Source organism: Eretmochelys imbricata, chromosome 9, assembly GCF_965152235.1.
Source record: "Eretmochelys imbricata isolate rEreImb1 chromosome 9, rEreImb1.hap1, whole genome shotgun sequence".
NCBI lineage: Eukaryota > Metazoa > Chordata > Testudines > Cheloniidae > Eretmochelys > Eretmochelys imbricata.
In genome coordinates, this window is record NC_135580.1 from 64,965,208 (window position 1) to 64,982,831 (window position 17,624).

Below are 17,624 nucleotides of genomic sequence, written 5' to 3' on the forward strand. Positions count from 1 at the left end.
TTCAAATATCATGAGTCAGGCCCTCGCACATCATGAGATTTTTCAAAATAATAATATGGGGGAGGGCTGGGTGGCAGGTTCGTAGAAATTTTGGTGGTGCCCAGAACTTGCCCCCCCAGACTCCGCCCCCCACCTGCCTAAGGCTCTGGGAGGAAGTTTGGGTGGGGGGAGGAGGTCTGGGGTGCACACCCTGGGCTGGGGATCAGGGTGCAGGAGGGGTGCAGGCTCTAGGAGAGAGTTTGGGTGGGGGAGGGGGTCTGGGGTGCAGGCTCTGGGAGGGAGTTTGGATGCAGGCTCTGGGCTGGGATGGGGGTGTGGGAGAGGGTGAGGGGTGCAGGCTCTGGGAGGGAGTTTGGGGGCAGGAGGGGTGTGTGGGAAGGGGGAGGGGGTGCAGGCTCTGGGAGGGAGTTTGAGGATAGAAGGGGTGAGGGCTGTGGGGCTGGAGATGAGGGGTTTGGGAGGGGCTCAGGGCTGGGACAGAGGATTAGGGTGAGGGGGGATGAGGGGCCTGGGGCGTTGGAGAGGCTCAGGGCTAGAGTGGAAGGGCAGGGTAAGGGCAGCCTGCCCTGCCATTAGGGAATAGGGGGCACTAGGAGCCTGTGGCAGCAACTGATGCGGGGAGCCGGCAGAGCAGAGTCAGCGTGAGCTGCAGGCTCCGGGGCCAGAGGAGGTGAGCAGGGCCAGTAAGTGGGGGCCGGGGGACACTCGGGGGAGGTGCGGGCGGGGCGGCAGGCGGAGCCGGGGGAGAGACCCAGACCCAAACATTGGTGGAGCCGCCCCCCGGCCCTGAATATTGCTGGAGCCCGGCACCACGAGTGCATATAACTGCCCGACCCTCAGTCTTTTTATTTGGTTTTTGGTTTCTGAGCCATCATGCAGGTCACATGTTCCAGCTGCTCTCTGCAACCATGTGGGCTATAATCTCTCAAGACCACTTGACTCCAGGAGCTGGGGCTTGCAGAAAAACACCAAGTATTGTGAAACTCGCCCTGGTTTGGGTGTGCCCTAGCCTGGGTGCATTGAATAAATGAATAAAGGCTCATGAATATTATTCCGGATAGACAAGGCTGGTGTTTTGCCGTAGGTGTTTCTCAGTAGAGCAGTCAGGCCCTTTTTAAGAGAATCTGTTAGAGTTTAAAAAAAATAACGCTTAGCATTTCCTTAATGGAAGTCCAGCAGGGAAAACCCCTGCAGTTCCAGTGTCATGGGCCAGATCTCCTGCCAAGCATATAAAACAGGTGAAACAAGTTAAAAGAGAGACACACCGAATCACAAACAGATCTTGAGGGATACAGAGACAGAAAAGGCGAATCTATCTGGACACACAGGCAGCCAGAGAAGAGTGGCAACAGCACAGAGCCTTGTAGAACACCAATGGGAAACTGGGTCGTGAACCACTGGTTTCCGGCTGTGGTGATCGTAAGTGACTCTTTATTCATATCCAGTTAGAGATTCTTTTTAGATCATGAGGGACACATTTAAAAAAAAGATATCTAGCACTAGTTGGTCATGGAGAAATGGCAAATACTGTTCATTTTGTACAACTACCAGTAGCTTTACTGAATAAACCTGAATGAAATAGACTTATGAATTTAAAAAGATTTAGGTCCCAACTCAGCACATTCTTACCTGTAAGCACAGGGATTTTAGCACACATTAAGAACATGCTAAAATGCTGCCCTGAATCGGGTCCTTACAAAACTCCACAACTGGGGCTTGCTTGGAAGGAGGATAAATAGGCTGGCTACTTAGACAAGGTATTAAAACAGGAAAGAGAAAGGAAAAAATAATCTATAGCATGATTCAGTTGGCTTGGAATGAGTCACACCAGGAATACATTTGGCCTGAGGTCTTTTGAAAATCTGTATTTTTTTTTTAAATAATCACTCAAATCTTTGTTTTATGTTCAAACTAACTGATTAAAATCTAAAGTATTTATTACTAAGCAAATAATTTATTCCTTGAATTTTCCCTCTTTTTCCATTAAAGAAAACTTAATGATCAGATTGTGAAATTGCCAGATATTTTTATCCAAATTGATTAGTGACTTTCTTCATGAAATGTTACCCCCAATGTGAATAGCTCCCAAACAGCTTAGCAAAAGTTGGAATTTCCGTTGCATGGTAAATTCCAATGTTTTGACACTTGCTATCATCGCTCATTGGGACAAAGAGTCAAAATACTGAATTTTTTCACAGAATGAAAATGCTGGCAAATTTCGATTTGAAACATTTCATTTTGATATTTTCAGTAGAAACAATGGAAGTGTTTCATTTTGGTGTGTTGAAACAAATCACATTTTTTTGTGTTGAGCCAGTTTGATATTAAACTTCATTGGCCTATGGTGCTGCAGTGCCTCAATGGGAATTGTAGTTCAGGTGCATCATGCCATCATTGCTCCTTAGGGCCCAGGCTCTCTAGCTGCAGTGCACCTCCCACCATGCACCATGTACTGTTTGTCATGAGAAGAGATGTACTTCAGGCCAAGAAGACAGGCCATAGAATAGAATGTGGGAGGAGGGGGCATGAAACACCCAAAACTACCACTCCACTGATGCACTGTGACACTTCGATGTTGAAACAACAACTAGGAGGACTTGTGGCACCTTAGAGACTAACAAATTTATTTGAGCATATGCTTTTGTGGGCTAAAACCCACTTCATTGGTTGCATGCAGTGGAAAATACAGTAAGAAGATACACACAGAGAACATGAAAAAATGCGTGCTGCCATACACACTATAAGGAGAGTGATCAATTAAGGTGATCAGCAGGAGAAAAAAACCTTTTGTGGTGATAATCAGGATGGCTCATTTCCAACAGTTGACAAGAAGGTGTGAGTAACAGTGGGGGGTGGCGTGGGGGAGGGAAATAGTTTTACTTTTCAGAGTAGCAGCCGTGTTAGTCTGTATTCGCAAAAAGAAAAGGAGTACTTGTGGCACCTTAGAGACTAACAAATGCTCAAATAAATTTGTTAGTCTCTAAGGTGCCACAAGTACTCCTTTTCTTTTTAGTTTTACTTTGTGTAACAAAATGTTTCAACTCTGTTCAACAAACCTAAATGTTTCAATCTGGGTCAAACTGTCTCAAAAATCAATATTTCATTTTGATTTTCCTGACAGAAAACTGAAACATTTCAACAAAAATTAAACATGTCCCATGGAAATTTTTGATTTTGTGGAAAGTACTTTTTCCATTGAAAAATCATTTTGCAAGAAAACCCCCAATCAGCTCTACTCACAACCAGGGTGCTGCAAATGGTTTGATATTTGAAATGTAAAATTCCATCTCTGTTCATCAGTCACTTAAGTCACCTTAAGTGTTGTTTCTGTCTCCTGACTGGACAACTGAGGCAACTAGCCGACACATCACACATTTAGAATGCTGAATATTGTAATTGAATACACAATCTGAAATGTTGCTTTTGGGAAATATTCAGGCTTCAAATTTGTTTTTTGGGAATATTCGCACTGGTAAAACCTGGCTGCTCAAATGTTCATGGAAAGCAAAAGCAACAAAAGATGGGGCCAAACACAGTTACATCAAAATCTGGTTTTCAATTTGAATGAATATTCACAGATTTCCCCCCCCCCCCCACACCATTCTGTCAGTTCAACTTTTATTATATTTAAGGATTTCTTCAGAGAAAACTACAAAACCCTGCTGGCATGTCAAACATTTTCTCTATTTCCCTTTCCTCATTCTTTATAGATAAAGGAATGACAACAGCATAATTTTGTTAAGAATTTATCTCCTCCCCTGCTTAGTCCCACCCTAAGGTCATGATCTCTTATATATTACATCATAGTTGCTTGCTGTGGAATCCAGTTCATCACCTTTGTGAGAAAGAAACAGTGGAAGTGATAGAAAGACAGCATTGTACCTAAGGCACTGATTTATAGAGCCCTGCAAATCCACGGATATCTGCTTTATATCCACAGATATCCGCATCTGGATCATTTTTGCAGATCGGATGCCGATACAAATTTTGTATCGCTCAGGGCTCTACTGATTTACTAGGGTCACACACCCCGTGGACCCTTTCTTCCTTCACAGGGCCCATATTATACCGGTGCAAAGCTTGTTATAGTATCAAGGCCTAAATAGTTAATCCATTTTAGACAGTAAGATCTTCAGGACAAGGACTATCTGCTTGTGTTATACAGATTGGCAACACTTAAATAATAAAGGCCCCGATTCAGGCAGGTGTTGAAACACGTGCCTAACTTTAAGCATGTGAGTAGTCCCCTTGATGTTAATTAGATGACTCATATGTTTAAACATAAAAGCGTAAGAAGGACCATACTTGGTCAGAGCAATTGGCCATATAGTCCAGTATTCTGTATTCTGACAGTGGCCAGATGCTTTAGAGGGAGTGAATGGAACAGAGCAATGTACTGAGTAATCCATCCCCTGTCATCCAGTACCAGCTTCTAGCAATTGGAGGTTTAGGGACACCCAGAGCATGGGGTTGTGTCCCTGACCTTACTGGCTAATAGCCATTGATGGACCTATTCTCCATTAACTTGTCTAATTCTTTTCTGAACCCAGTTTTACTTTTGGCTTTCACAACATCCCCAGGCAATGAGTTCTATAGGTTGTGTGATGAAGAACTTCCTTATCATGAAAAGAAAAGGAGTACTTGTGGCACCTCAGAGACTAACCAATTTATTTGAGCATAAGCTTTCGTGAGCTACAGCTCACTTCATCGGATGATGCATTCAGAATTGTATTTTCCACAGTATGCATCTGATGAAGTGAGCTGTAGCTCATGAAAGCTTATGCTCAAATAAATTGGCTAGTCTCTAAGGTGCCACAAGTCCTCCTTTTCTTTTTGCGAATACAGACTAACATGGCTGCTACTCTGAAACCTTCCTTATCATGGGTGGTGAGTATCCTAGGAAAGGGGAGGCTTTGCCTCCCCAGACAGCCTACCGTGGCCCCACCCCCAGGCCAGTGTGCCTCCTGCAGGGCCTCGGGGACACTGGTGCTGGGCCATGCTGCCTGCTCGGCGCTCCGGGGCTGGTCGCCCGAGCACTGGAACTGGGGCTGCCTGGAGCCCCGGGGCTGGGGGTGCAGCGACCGTGCCGCCTGAGCACTGGGGCTGGAGGTGTGGCGACCGCGCTGCCCGGCCACCAGACCCCTGGGGCTGGGGGCGCGGCAACCACGCCACCCAGCCGCCTGAGCAACTGGACTGGGGGCTGCAGTGACCATGCTGCCCAGATACCCAGGGCTGGGGACATGGCGTCTGTGCTGCCCGGCCTCCTGAAGCACCAGGGCTGGAGGCACTATGGCCACACCGCCCAGGGGCTGTGGGAGCTGAGGCTGCGGCGCACCGAGGCTGGGGCTGTGGTGAGGGTGTTTTGGGCTCCTGCAGGGGAGGGGGAGGTTAAAGGGGGGGGCAGAAGGGGGAGGTGCGGGGTTAGCCTCCCCTGGCGGCCATGTGCCCTTATTTGTGTTTTAAACCTGCTGCCTATTAATTTCACGGGGTGACGCCTGGTTCCTGTGTTATGTGAAGCCATAAACAACTTCCTTATTCACTTTTTCCACATCGTTCATGATTTCATAGACCTCAATCATATTCCCCTCCATTGTCTCTTTTCCAAGCTGAACAGTACCAGCCTTTTTAATTTATCCTCATATGAAAACTGTTCCATACCCTTAATCATTAAAAGGGAACCTTTTCCAATTCTAACGTATCTTTTTTGAGAAAGGGTGACCAGAACTACACTACAATATTCAAGGTATGGGAGGACCATGGATTTAAATAGTAGCACTATGATATCTTCTGTCTTATTATCTAGCCCTTTGCTAATGATTCCGAACATTGTGTTAGCTTTTTTGACAGCTGATGCACATTGAGCAGATGTTTTCAGAGAACTATCCATGATGACTCCAAGTTCTCTTTCTTGAGAGGTAACAGCTAATTTCAACCCCATCATTTTGTGTGTATAACTGGGATTATGTTTTCAAATGTGCATTACTTTGTATTTATCCGCACTGAATTTCTCCTGCCATTTTTTTGCCCAGTCACCCAGTTTTGTGAGATCCCCCTTTCTAACTCTTTTTAGTCTGCTTTTGACTTAGCTATCTTGAGTTATTTTGTGTCATCTGCAAACTTTGCCACCTCATTGTTCATCCCCTTTTCCAGATCATTTATGGATATGTTGAACAGCATTAGTTCTCATACAGATCTTTGGGGGATCCCACTATTTATCTCTTTCTGCTGTGAAAACTGACCATTTATTCCTACCCTTTGTTTCCTATCTTTCAACCAAGACTCCTTTCTTTGCTTAAGAGCCTTTGGTGAGGAACCTTGTCAAAAGTTTTCTGAAAGTCCAAATAAACTATATTCACTGGATTTCCCCCGGCCAAATATTTGTTGACCCTCTCAAAGAATTCTAATAAATTGGTGAGGCATGATTTCCCTTTGCAAAAGGGAGTTGACTCTTCCCCAATACATCATGTTCATCTATACGTCTGCTAATTCTGTTCTTTATTATAGTTTCAACCAATTTGGCCAGTACTCAAATTAAGCTTACCAGCCTGTAATTGCCAGGATCACCCGAGGAGCCTTTTTAAAAAAAAATCAGCACCACATTAGCTATCCACCAGTCAGCTGGTACAGTGGCTGATTTAAGCCATTGGTTACATGCCACAGTTAAGTTAGGCATGAGTTTAAGTACCTTTTTGAGCTCTGTCTGAAGTGCCCAAGTTACCTCCTAATAAAGTCCATGGGACTTTTGCTCGAAAAGGACTGCTGAATTTGGTTCAAATAACATAATTAAATAAAAACACTGTAATGATAAAAAAATCATTCTAAAACAATAAATGCATGTTCTTTCTGTATTTCCCATTAGGATTCTGGCTGGCTAGTGTCATGGTAGCATCTATTCAATAGTAAATACTTTGCGTGCTTTGCTAAGAATTTCCTAGATTATTTAAATGCCTCCTTCTGCTTCCCTTTGAGTTACAACTTCGTACACACTGACTTAGTGGGAACACTTTAAATTCCATGGACAGTTTTGTTTGCAGTGGTGTTACAGCCATGTTGGTCCCAGGATTACTATGTGACTACACCTACTAAATTACTAAGTAAGCTAATCTATGGTGTAAGATGAAAGAAATCATCTACAGTGTCTAGTGAAATGGGGTCAGATCCTGCTCTCAGTTACAGGGGTGTAAAGCCAGTCACTGAACAGAAGTTAGTAGCTACTCTGCATTTACACCTTGTCACTGAAAGTGGAATTTGGCCCAAATGCTCAAAGGGAGTTAGACATCTAAATATCTTGGAAGATCTGCAATGCCTGCTGCTTTGGCATCAGTGGACTCTGCATGGGCTGGGCACAGGGGTTTGCCTGCATGGAGCCAGCGGCAGGATCAGGATCTAACTCAGTGGCCAACAGCTACCATAGAAGCACAGAGATCTGATGAGGGATTCGTGCTTGAGGAATTTTGGCTCTCTTGACGTTTGATAAGTGCTGCTACTGCTGGGGAAAGATGCTGGCCTGACTGCCCTGGAGATGGAAGCCCTCTACTTATCCACAGACCACGGACAGTTTAGGTACTGGCAGAGCTGGCTTCCTCCCAACAGCTGCTACCCTGGCCTGGAGAGGTGAGGGATGAGAGGGGAATTCTGTCTGCATGGCCCATTCAGCCAGTGCTTAGTGTGTGTGTGCGTGCTGAGGGAGGGCAAAGGCTGCGTTTGCAAGGAGTCACAGACCCAACATATTAAATAAATATATAAACACTGACCTGGGTTGCTGAGGGGTGCATTTTAAACATGGTCTTACCAAAGCTGCTGCTCCCACAATATGGTAGTCCTGCCACTTTTTTCAGATCACTTTATGCATTGCCCTTGGCCTCTCTGCTGAGACAGAGTGCCAGCTATGCCCACGGATTGTAATATGGGCACTTCTCCATTGGGAGCTAGACTGAGAACCAGCAACTCCTCTAACCTAGGCCAGGACACAGCCCTCAGATACCCATTGTCCTGTCACTGACCATGTTGCTGACTTGATCCAATGGGCTGAATGGAAACTGTCCATGAACAGCATCACGCTCCTGGGTGGGGAAGAGGAGATGCTAACCCCTCTCACTGAGTGACTGAGCAGCACTACAGTAGTCCTAGCTCGGGCTCTGAACAGCCCCCCAAAGCCAGATGACAGGTGAGACCCTTGGGAACAGTGATACAAACAGAACCAGCTGATGGACTTTGTTAGTCTGGTCCTTCCCTCATCACCTACAGGTCAAATAACCTCAGATAATGGGGAGTAGCAGGGACATTCTCCTTTCATTTCCACCACAGTTCCCCTGGACTCTTGCTGAGAACTCATCTGCCCTGCTAAGGTTTGCCAATACAAGGAGCGTTTGGGAACAGAAGTTCCTTCAGTGTGGCAAGCTCTGCGTCCTCCTGGGCATCCAGCTCCCCATGACTTCAATAGGAGCCGTCTGTGGGTGCTCTCACCTCAGAAAATGAGGCCTTAACCCTCTAGGGCAGCAGGGCCAACTCCTTCTCCCAGGAACACCAGCACAGTACTGAGCTCTCACAGCTTCTACTGGTCTCAAGGGGTGTCCTGGCACCTCAGAACATCAGGCACAAAGTGTCTCAAAATGGGCACCAAAATCAGTGGGCCTCTCTGAAAGTGCTGTTGCAAGTAATCACTCTGCTTTCTAATTAGATGCAGTGATTACAGCCCGTGGGCCACATTCCGAGCTGGTATAAATTGGACTCACTCCCCTGAAGTCGGTAGAGCTACAGCAACTGAGGATCTGGCCCTCCTGAATTTTATGGTACACTAGCATTTCCCTTTAAGGTTCACTGAAATAAAGGAGACACAATTCTTTTGTTGTTGCCTCCTCCCCTCAGACACACTAACACCCTGTTTGATTGTGGGGTCTTTCAATTGCCATTTAACTGTCTTTTCTCCCCCCTCTCTAGGCAGCCTGGTTGGGCCTGAATGTTTTCCTGTTTGTATATTATTTCCTGCTGTTTGACAGGGATAAGAAGTTCTACTACACCAGAGTCCTACTTGGGGTAAGGACAGTCTCCCCCGCTCTCTCTCCCCTGCCCCTCTTTTTGCCAAATACTGACCTTATCAGCTGGGAGCGTTTCCCATCTCAGAAACAGGAAGCCTTTCCCATCGCAGCCCCCTTCAGGCTGGAGATGGATCAGCTGTGTAAACTCCCCTGCCCCCATTTCCTGCTGGTGCTGCTCCACACCAGGGAGGCTGTTTGTGGCTGTGACCCCTTTGGGCTTTCATCACAGTAGTAGCCTAGTGCTGGCTGGGGCAGAACACTAGCCAGTAGTGATTGACATACAGTAGCACCCACTCCTGTTCAGTGAGGGGAGGATGGAAAAATCCCCCGCTCTCTGGGGTGTGTGAAGGGCCTCAGGCTCCTGCATTAAAGCCAAATGCAGTGTGGTGTATACAGTGATAGCTGGTAACTGGTGGGCACCCACAAAGTGAGACTGACCCAGTCTTTGCACATCCCCATCTCCTCCCCAGTCTGCGCTGGCATGGGCCCGGGCCTCTGCAAAATGCCTGAACTTTAACAGCATGCTGATCCTGTTACCAGTGTGTCGCAACCTGCTCTCCTTCCTGAGGGGCACTTGCTCGGTGAGTGACCAGCCCTGCCCCGCCATCACTCCTCATCCCACCGCACAAACGCTCACTCAGGACTGGGACTGATTCTGGCTTCACCGGGCACTCCTGGCCAGTCACACCCAGCAGGGTCACGCACTAGTGACAGAATGAGCCAGACATCAAAACAACAGGAGATGAGTCCCAAAATCATTTACAAATACTACTGTGTTTGTGATGTGGCCTTTGCGTGCCCCCTGGCTCAGGCTATGTGTGTGTGTGAAATCCGTGCTTCCAACACTTCCACATGTACGGTGTGAGGAGGTTTGACTGCTGCTGCTTGATGGGGTAGGGTTGGGTGAGGTCTCCCGCCAATCTCCCCAATGCTCATAGTTCCCATTAATTACTTCTGTGTCCCCCCACGCCCCTACCTCAGCCCAGCAATTAATTATCCACCCACCCACCCCCTGCAGCTGCTCCTCCTGCAGCTTCTGGGGTTCTGCAGCCTCCTCTCCTGGACCTGCGGGGCAGCAGCACGATCCCCTCCTCCCCTTTCCTAGGCCAGAGGGGCAGCTTCAGGGGCTCTTCACCCCTTCTGCATCTTGCAGGGATGGAGGAAGAGGGGCAGGGAACAGACTGACCCAGGGCTTGGCGGAGAGAAGGGACACCTCCCCCCTTGCCTACTCTGAGAATGGTGTCATCTCCTCCCTCACCCAAAAGGTGTTCTGGATCCTGAGGACACGGGGAGGGCTCCATGTGCCTAGATGCAATGCGCAACATGGCCCTTGGCCCTGTGTGTCCATGTACCTGCCTGCCCACCCCTAGAGCCTCCCCCTGCCCAACATGGGGAAGGGCCTGCTCTGCCCCCAGTCCCCCCCACTCCCACACAGAGAGGGGCTGGCCCTGCCCCTCTTGCCCCCACAGTCTGGAAGCAGCTCTCCATTTGCTGACCATTTCCTCTCCTCCCTGCAGTGCTGCAGGCGCACAATGAGGAAGCAGCTGGATCACAACCTCACCTTCCACAAGCTTGTGGCCTACACAATTGCCCTGTTCACAGGTAACTCAGGCACCCACCTCATTGCACATGAACTGTCACCCAGTACAGGAAAATGCTGCACCAGCCAGCAGTCACTGGTTCAGGTTCCCCCTGGCCTGTGGATTAGGGTTGCTAAACCTCCAGGATTGTCCTGGAGTGTCCAGGAATTAAACATTATGTCATGTGATGAAACCTCCAGGAATACATCCTACCACAATTGGCACCCTACTGGGGGCAGAGTGAGCAGATGCCCAGGCCTTCCCCAGTGGGATGTTGATCAGGGTCTGAGCATGGTCTCCAGGTGGCAAGCATGTATTCTATATCCAAGAGGGCAATGGGCGGGGTGCTGCCCCTTTCAGCGCAGGCTGTGCTGCCTTGGCTTGCAGCAGATCTCCGAGGGTACGTCTACACAGCAATTAAATACCTGCGCCTGGCCCAGGTCAGCTGATTTGGGCTCCCAGGGCTAGAGCTGCAGGGTTGTAAAATTGCTGTGTAGGCATTTGGGCTCGGGCTGGATCCCAGGCTATGAGACCCCACAATGCGGGAGGGTCCCAGAGCCTGGGCTCTAGCCCAAGCCCGAATGTCTACCCAGCAGTTTTAGCCCCGCAGCCCAAGTCAGCTAAGCTAGGCCAGCCATGGCTGTGCTGCAGGTCTTTTATTCCAATGTAGACATGCCCTGGGTGATGGACTCCCAGGGTGTAGGTTCCAATCTCTCTCTGTGTCTGTGATGTTCAGCTGTTCATATCATCGCCCACCTGTGTAACTTTGAGTGGTACAATGACAGCCAGCAAGCTGCGGATGGGAGCCTCTCCTCCATTCTCTCCAACCTGCACCAAGATGAGGAGAGTAACAAGTGGCTAAACCCCATCCACTCCAACAGCACGGTGAGTGCCCAGGGCCTGCCTTGCGGGGATGTGAGCCCCAGGGTGGCTGCCACAGGGCGCCATGGCTTCATTCTGTGCTGACTTTATGTGACCATCCCCATCTCCTCACTGTGTTCTCTTGCAGACTCCAGCGTACGTGACATTCACTACCATCCCGGGCCTGACAGGCGTGATCATCACTGTGGCGCTGATCCTCATGGTTACCTCCTCCATGGAGTTCATCCGCAGGAGCTATTTTGAGGTCTTCTGGTACACACACCATCTCTTCATCATCTACTTCGCTGGCCTTGTCATCCATGGCATCGCGTAAGGCACCACACAGCAGCCACACGTCACTCCCAAATGGCATCTCACTGGCAAGCCCTGTCCACCTCCCCATCTGTCCTGCACTCCCCACTTCCTACCCTGGCATGAGACTCTCACACCGCATCCCTAGCGCCGCGGAGCATCTGTCACCCTCCCCGCTTCCCAGCCAAGCGCCTGTCTCACCCTCCCTTTACCCAACCCCCTCCTCTGACTGTTCCACCCTCCCCCGTTTGCCAGCAGAACCTCCTGCTATCACATGCTCCCCATATCTAAGCCTGCGTCTCCCCTTCCTCCTTTGCTGAGCAGTTATGAAGGTGAAGCAGGGAGGTAGGCAGGCTTGGATCGGGAGAGCTGTGGTGACATTTCTCTCCTCTCCCAGTGGTCTTGTTCGTGGGCAGACAGCAGAGAGCTTGAATAAGCACAACCCCGAGCACTGTGCGCAGGACCCTACACACTGGGGAAGAAAGAACAAACACTCCCACTGTGAAGAGCCCGAGTTTGGGAGCATCCCAGCTGAGGTGAGTCCTTCCAGTGCAGACATTAGCTGGCAGGAGACTACACAGAGCTGACTGACAGACCTCACCCTTGTCCATTCAGGAGGGTGTAGCACAGCCCCTGACACAATCTCATTTTCCATGGTGTGATGGGAGAGGAGTTCTCTGACGCTCCTCATTCCTTCCCCTTCCTGTCACTCATGCCTCCCAATAGAACAAGCTCCCTCCCACCTCCCTAAAGCCTCTCCATGCCAAGTATCCCACAGGGGGCCCTTCACAGCCTGCCTCAGCCCTGTTCAACTTTCCAGGTGCTTCTTGCCAAGAGAGCCCCGTCCCCCGCAATGTACACTCCTGGCCAACCCACCTCTTCCCTGCTGGTTCCCAGCCTGACAGGGTGGGTGAGAAATGGCAGCAGGCAATAGTACAGGGCAAGGCTCTTATCAGGCAAGAGCAGCTCCAACCTGCTGCTCTGGGGGTAGCCCTCAGTGTCATCCAGCTGGGAAGTAGCCGGTTCTCAAAAGGGTTAAGAAGAGGAGATGACAGGAACAATATACACAGCCCTCTGCAGAGGGGCTTGGAAACCCAGCTTTTCTCCTGCTCTCTGAATTATTAGACTGAAATACCCTCCCCTCCCCTCACTGTAACCCACACTGCACTAGTGAGCATCACCCAGGAGAGCTCTGTGCCAAGCTGGCATGAATTGCAGGGACAAATCCTGAGCAATGGCTCTCACCCTCTACCCAGACCCCCTGGTGATGGGAGCAATGTGACCACCTGAATTAGAATGGGTGGGACAGTACTCTATAGGTATAAGGTACTAATGCCAATCCTGGTGCGCCCATGTCACCCTGCACCAGCATGGAGCCATGTCTCCTCTGTCATAAAGACATTTCCCAAAACATTAGGCGAGAACGTTTGAGCTGGGAATTACCCTTTAGGGACATCAGTGTCCTATACTGCCAGACCTCCCCTCAGTGCCCATCAGCTCCTCCAGAGATGGAAAGGCTCTCACAATGTATTACTCACTTCTGTCTCCACAGTCCTGGCAGTGGGTGCTGGCCCCAATCGTTCTCTATGTCTTTGAGCGGGTATTACGCTTTTGGCGTTCTCAGCAGAGGGTCGTTGTTACAAAGGTAAGGGGTGTCTCAGCACAGCCAGTGCAGCCTCTCCCAGCAGGAGTCACTGTAGGCAATGGGATAGAAGCACTGCCCGTGGGAGCTCCTGGCCACTCCAATCCCATTCTTTCCCAGCAGAAGTCACTGTAGGCTCCCTGTGTGGGGTGCTCCGAGCTACTCCAGGCTCAGCCCAAGTAGTGGTGACGCTGTAGTGGCAGCTGGGTGGGACATACTCATGCTTTGTGGATGCGCCTTTCCCACAGGCTGTCGTGCACCCATCAAAAGTATTGGAACTACAGATGCACAAGAAGGGCTTCAGCATGGAAGTGGGCCAGTATATTTTCATCAATTGTCCCTCTGTCTCATGCCTGGAGTGGCATCCTTTCACCCTGACCTCTGCACCCGAAGAAGACTTTTTCTCCGTCCACATCCGGGCAGCAGGGGACTGGACAGAGAATCTAATTGATACCTTTCAGCAGCAGAAACCAAAGACACCCAGGTAGGCCAGGGCGGCATTAGAGTCAGGAAGCCAACAGAACTCAACCCCTGGGAAGAGTTTTGTGATACAAAGTGATGCAGGGAGGTGGCTTCGACCTCTTACCTGGGTCCTGCCTTATTTTACCAGGATAGAGGTGGATGGCCCCTTTGGCACAGCCAGTGAAGACGTGTTCCAGTATGAGGTTGCCATGCTGGTGGGAGCAGGGATCGGGGTCACGCCCTTTGCTTCTGTACTGAAATCAATCTGGTACAAGTTCCAGCATGCAGACCAGTGTCTCAAAACCAAAAAGGTAACCAGTGAAATGGGGGAAAGGCTGGCCCTACAGCTGCCTGTCTGACCTTCATTCCCAGGAACCTCGTGTGTCCTTAAAGTGCAACTTCCCACCATCCCCAGCACTGTCCTAGAGCGCGAAGCTACGGCCTTCCTGCTGAATCTGTCCTTATTGTAATGGGGACTCTCCTCTGCTACACTGCAGTGCACAGCTCTCCCATTGTCAGTAACATCTCTCTTTCTGTTTGTGCTGTTGGATCCCAGATCTACTTCTACTGGCTCTGCCGGGATACAGGTGCGTTTGCCTGGTTCAATGACCTGCTCGCCTCCCTGGAGCGAGAGATGGAAGAATCTGGCAAAGCAGGTTTCCTGAACTGCAGACTCTTCCTCACAGGCTGGGACAACAGCATTGTGAGTCACACACACTATACGGTCCTGATGGCAGGAGATGTGTCATAGTCTAGGAGGGGAGAACACCATGTTAAAAGCTAGACAAGATGAACACAGGCACCAGAGTGGGGATTCTGCCATTTAACCCCTCAGGGAGCATGGCAACAGTTGAAGCCAAGGCCTCATGAATGAGGGCTCCTGCAGCCCGTCTGTTGGGTTCCAGGCATTGGCAGGATGTCTGCCTGTTCTCACTCCTCATCTCCTGTAACTCTAGGCTGGCCAAGCAGCTTTCAACTTTGATAAAGACACGGATGTGGTGACAGGTCTCAAACAGAAAACCTCCTTTGGGAGACCCATGTGGAGCAATGAGTTCTCTGCAGTGGCAACTGCCCACCCCAGGTGAGTGTCTAGTGTCCTGGAGACCAGGTTGCCAGAGCTGGAAATGCCTCTTCAAACTGCCTGGCCTCTTCCTCCTCTGACTGTATGCCTAGCAAGTCTAGTGCTGCTTCTGTAAGCACAGATGCCAAATAAGGACACTGAGAATGAGCTGTATATGATACAGCACCAGAACGATTGGATTCATAGGTTAGGGACTATTGTAATCATCTGATCCCCTGTATAACACAAGCCAGAGAACTTGCCAAACTAATTCCTAGAGCAGATATTTTAGAAAAACAGCCAATTTTGATTTAAAAATTGCCAGTGATGGAGAATTCACCGTAACTCTTGGTCAATTGTTCCAGGGGTTAATTACTGAAGAGCTCTCAGATTATTGGATTCTAATGGCCTGGGTTTTTCAGAGGTGCAGAGCACCTACAGCTCCTACTAACTTCAGGTGGAGTCATGGCTGCTCAGCATCTCTGAAAACTGGGCCCAAGGCCAGAAATTCAAGGACCTTCTATGGCAGTGGTTTTCAAACCTTTTCGCATTTGTGGACCTCTAACAAATTTCAAATGGAGGTGCAGACCCCTTTGGAATGATGTTAGACCACAGGGTGAAAACCACTGTGCTATAGGATGATGGCAACGCGTCTCCTTCAGGGAAGCACTGGGAAGAACTGAAGGTTTCCTGCACTGATCATAAATACCCTGCACAGCAAAATCCTTCTCCATGGCTCTTCCACACACAGCTGTTCAGAAGGAACGCTGTAAAGAGGACTGGAGTCTCCTCTGAGGTAGGGGTGATGGGCGTAAGGGATGTTAGGAGTTAAGTGGTCTCTGGAGCTACGGGCTAATACATGCAATGTAATTCATCTGATACACTGCCCCATGAGCAGGGACCAATGAATGACTAGGATGGGGGTGTGTTCTGAAGATGGAGGCAAGTGAAGGCCCACAGATGGTGAACGGCCCTGGACAGAGCCTGGGGAGGGCAGATTATTTCTCCCCAGCACTAACATCTCCTTTGTTCTGTGCAGGTCTGTGGTGGGAGTGTTCCTCTGTGGGCCTCAAGCTTTGGCAAAAAGCCTGCAGAAGTGCTGCCATCAGTACTCCAGCCTGGACCCTAGGAAGGTCAAATTCTACTTCAACAAGGAGAACTTCTAAGCAGCAGGAACATGGTGACTACACGGTGTGACACCACAACCTCCCAGAGAGCAATTACCTGATCCTCTACAGCGCCTTTTAAAACTGAATCAACCTGGCCCTGCTGAGGATGCGCTGACTGACACGACTGGGAACTACAGACATTCAAATCACGTCTCCTACCTACTAAACACGAGGAAGTGAGCTTCCAAAACAACACTGCATTCCTCCGAAGGAAGTGTTCTTTTGAGTTTTCCACCTTGTACCTCCTTTGAAGGGGAGGAGACTGGGTCTCCATCACTAGAGGTCAACAGTGATCTCACATGCAGAGGGGAGTTGAAATGGACTTTCTGGTGCAATCAGCATGAACTTAAAGTTTGATTGTGGCACCTGCACAAGGGACTGACAAAGGCTGAGATTGATGATTAAACTTGATTTTGGACATGGATAGAGGAATTCCAGGATGATGGGCTTGGGGGAAATCTGCTGGGGAGAAGGACAGAGGTCGTTTGTAGCTGATTCATCACAAACGGGAAATATTCTCCAATAAATGTTTCTGTAAATGAATATTAAAATAAACAAAACTTGCTTCTCTTGTAAGCAGCTTGTGATAAAACCCAACCCAGGTGAACCATTCTGTTCAATTTAAGATGCAACTGCACAGCACTTACCTAGTGCCTGACTGTGTCTGTTGAACCTGTGCTCTGTCTGCACTTACTGTAAAAAACAAAGGGTAGTAAAGTCAAATTGCCACCTTCTCTCCCATCACAGCAGTTCTGTTGGGTGACACTGTGAGCAGAACCCTTTAATATTCTGTCATCCAGTAGCCACAGCAGAAAGGTTTAACAACCCTATTCAGAGTGACTCACAGAGAGAAAACCTGCTTGAATATATCCAGAAAAGAAGAAAAACATATTACCAGGACTGGAAGATATCTTAAATGATACAGCAGCCACCGCTGATCTGCCAGCTGAGAGCAAGGGAGCTTAGCAATCCGCTATTACATTTTTCATGTCAGGACTGCTAGTGACTGAAAGATGAGCTACCCATTTCAGCCCTATAAGAGATCTTCCACAGAAGGATGTACACAAGTGTAAGGGCTGTTGTGGGAACAGCTGCACTACAGCTTCCTATGCTGCACGCAGTTGTGGGCAGAGCACTCCAGTGCTGTAATTCAGTTGTCTTACACCAGCACACAAGTCACTGAAAGAAAGGCTCAAGACAAACTTCAATCAGACAAGTGCAGCCGACACATTTTTATCACAAGGGTGCCTCATAAATCTTGCCAAAGTGCCTGTGGCTCAAGTGTTCCCACCTGCCTGCTATCACAAAAGATCTTACCGCTTAAATGGGGGGTTGCTATGAACTGTCTGAAATGCTTTTTCTCTCACTGATGGAGCGAGCTCACGCAGTTGTTAATGAAAGAAAAATGACACAGATGTGGGCATTCTCAATGGGGCCAGTTGGTGCCTGGCAAGGTCTCCAGATCAACTGAGACATTCTTGGTAACAGGACATCTTCACC

At 49.0% G+C, this 17,624-nt stretch overlaps 1 protein-coding gene across 3 annotated transcripts; it reads left to right on the top strand.

Moving 5' to 3' along the window:
* Positions 1-1,374: 1,374 nt before the first annotated feature.
* On the top strand, positions 1,375-16,121 carry NOX1 (NADPH oxidase 1). Of its 3 annotated transcripts, XM_077826417.1 has the most exons (13): positions 1,375-1,423; positions 8,945-9,036; positions 9,509-9,619; positions 10,556-10,640; positions 11,355-11,503; positions 11,628-11,809; positions 12,189-12,327; positions 13,344-13,436; positions 13,682-13,917; positions 14,044-14,206; positions 14,452-14,598; positions 14,852-14,976; positions 15,995-16,121. In XM_077826417.1, exons 1-13 carry the CDS (start codon positions 1,375-1,377, stop codon positions 16,119-16,121), a joined length of 1,698 nt encoding a protein of 565 aa, XP_077682543.1. The 3 variants fall into 3 exon arrangements, with proteins under 3 accessions (XP_077682543.1, XP_077682545.1, XP_077682544.1); XM_077826419.1 differs by lacking the exon at positions 14,452-14,598; XM_077826418.1 differs by lacking the exon at positions 9,509-9,619.
* Positions 16,122-17,624: the final 1,503 nt, after the last annotated feature.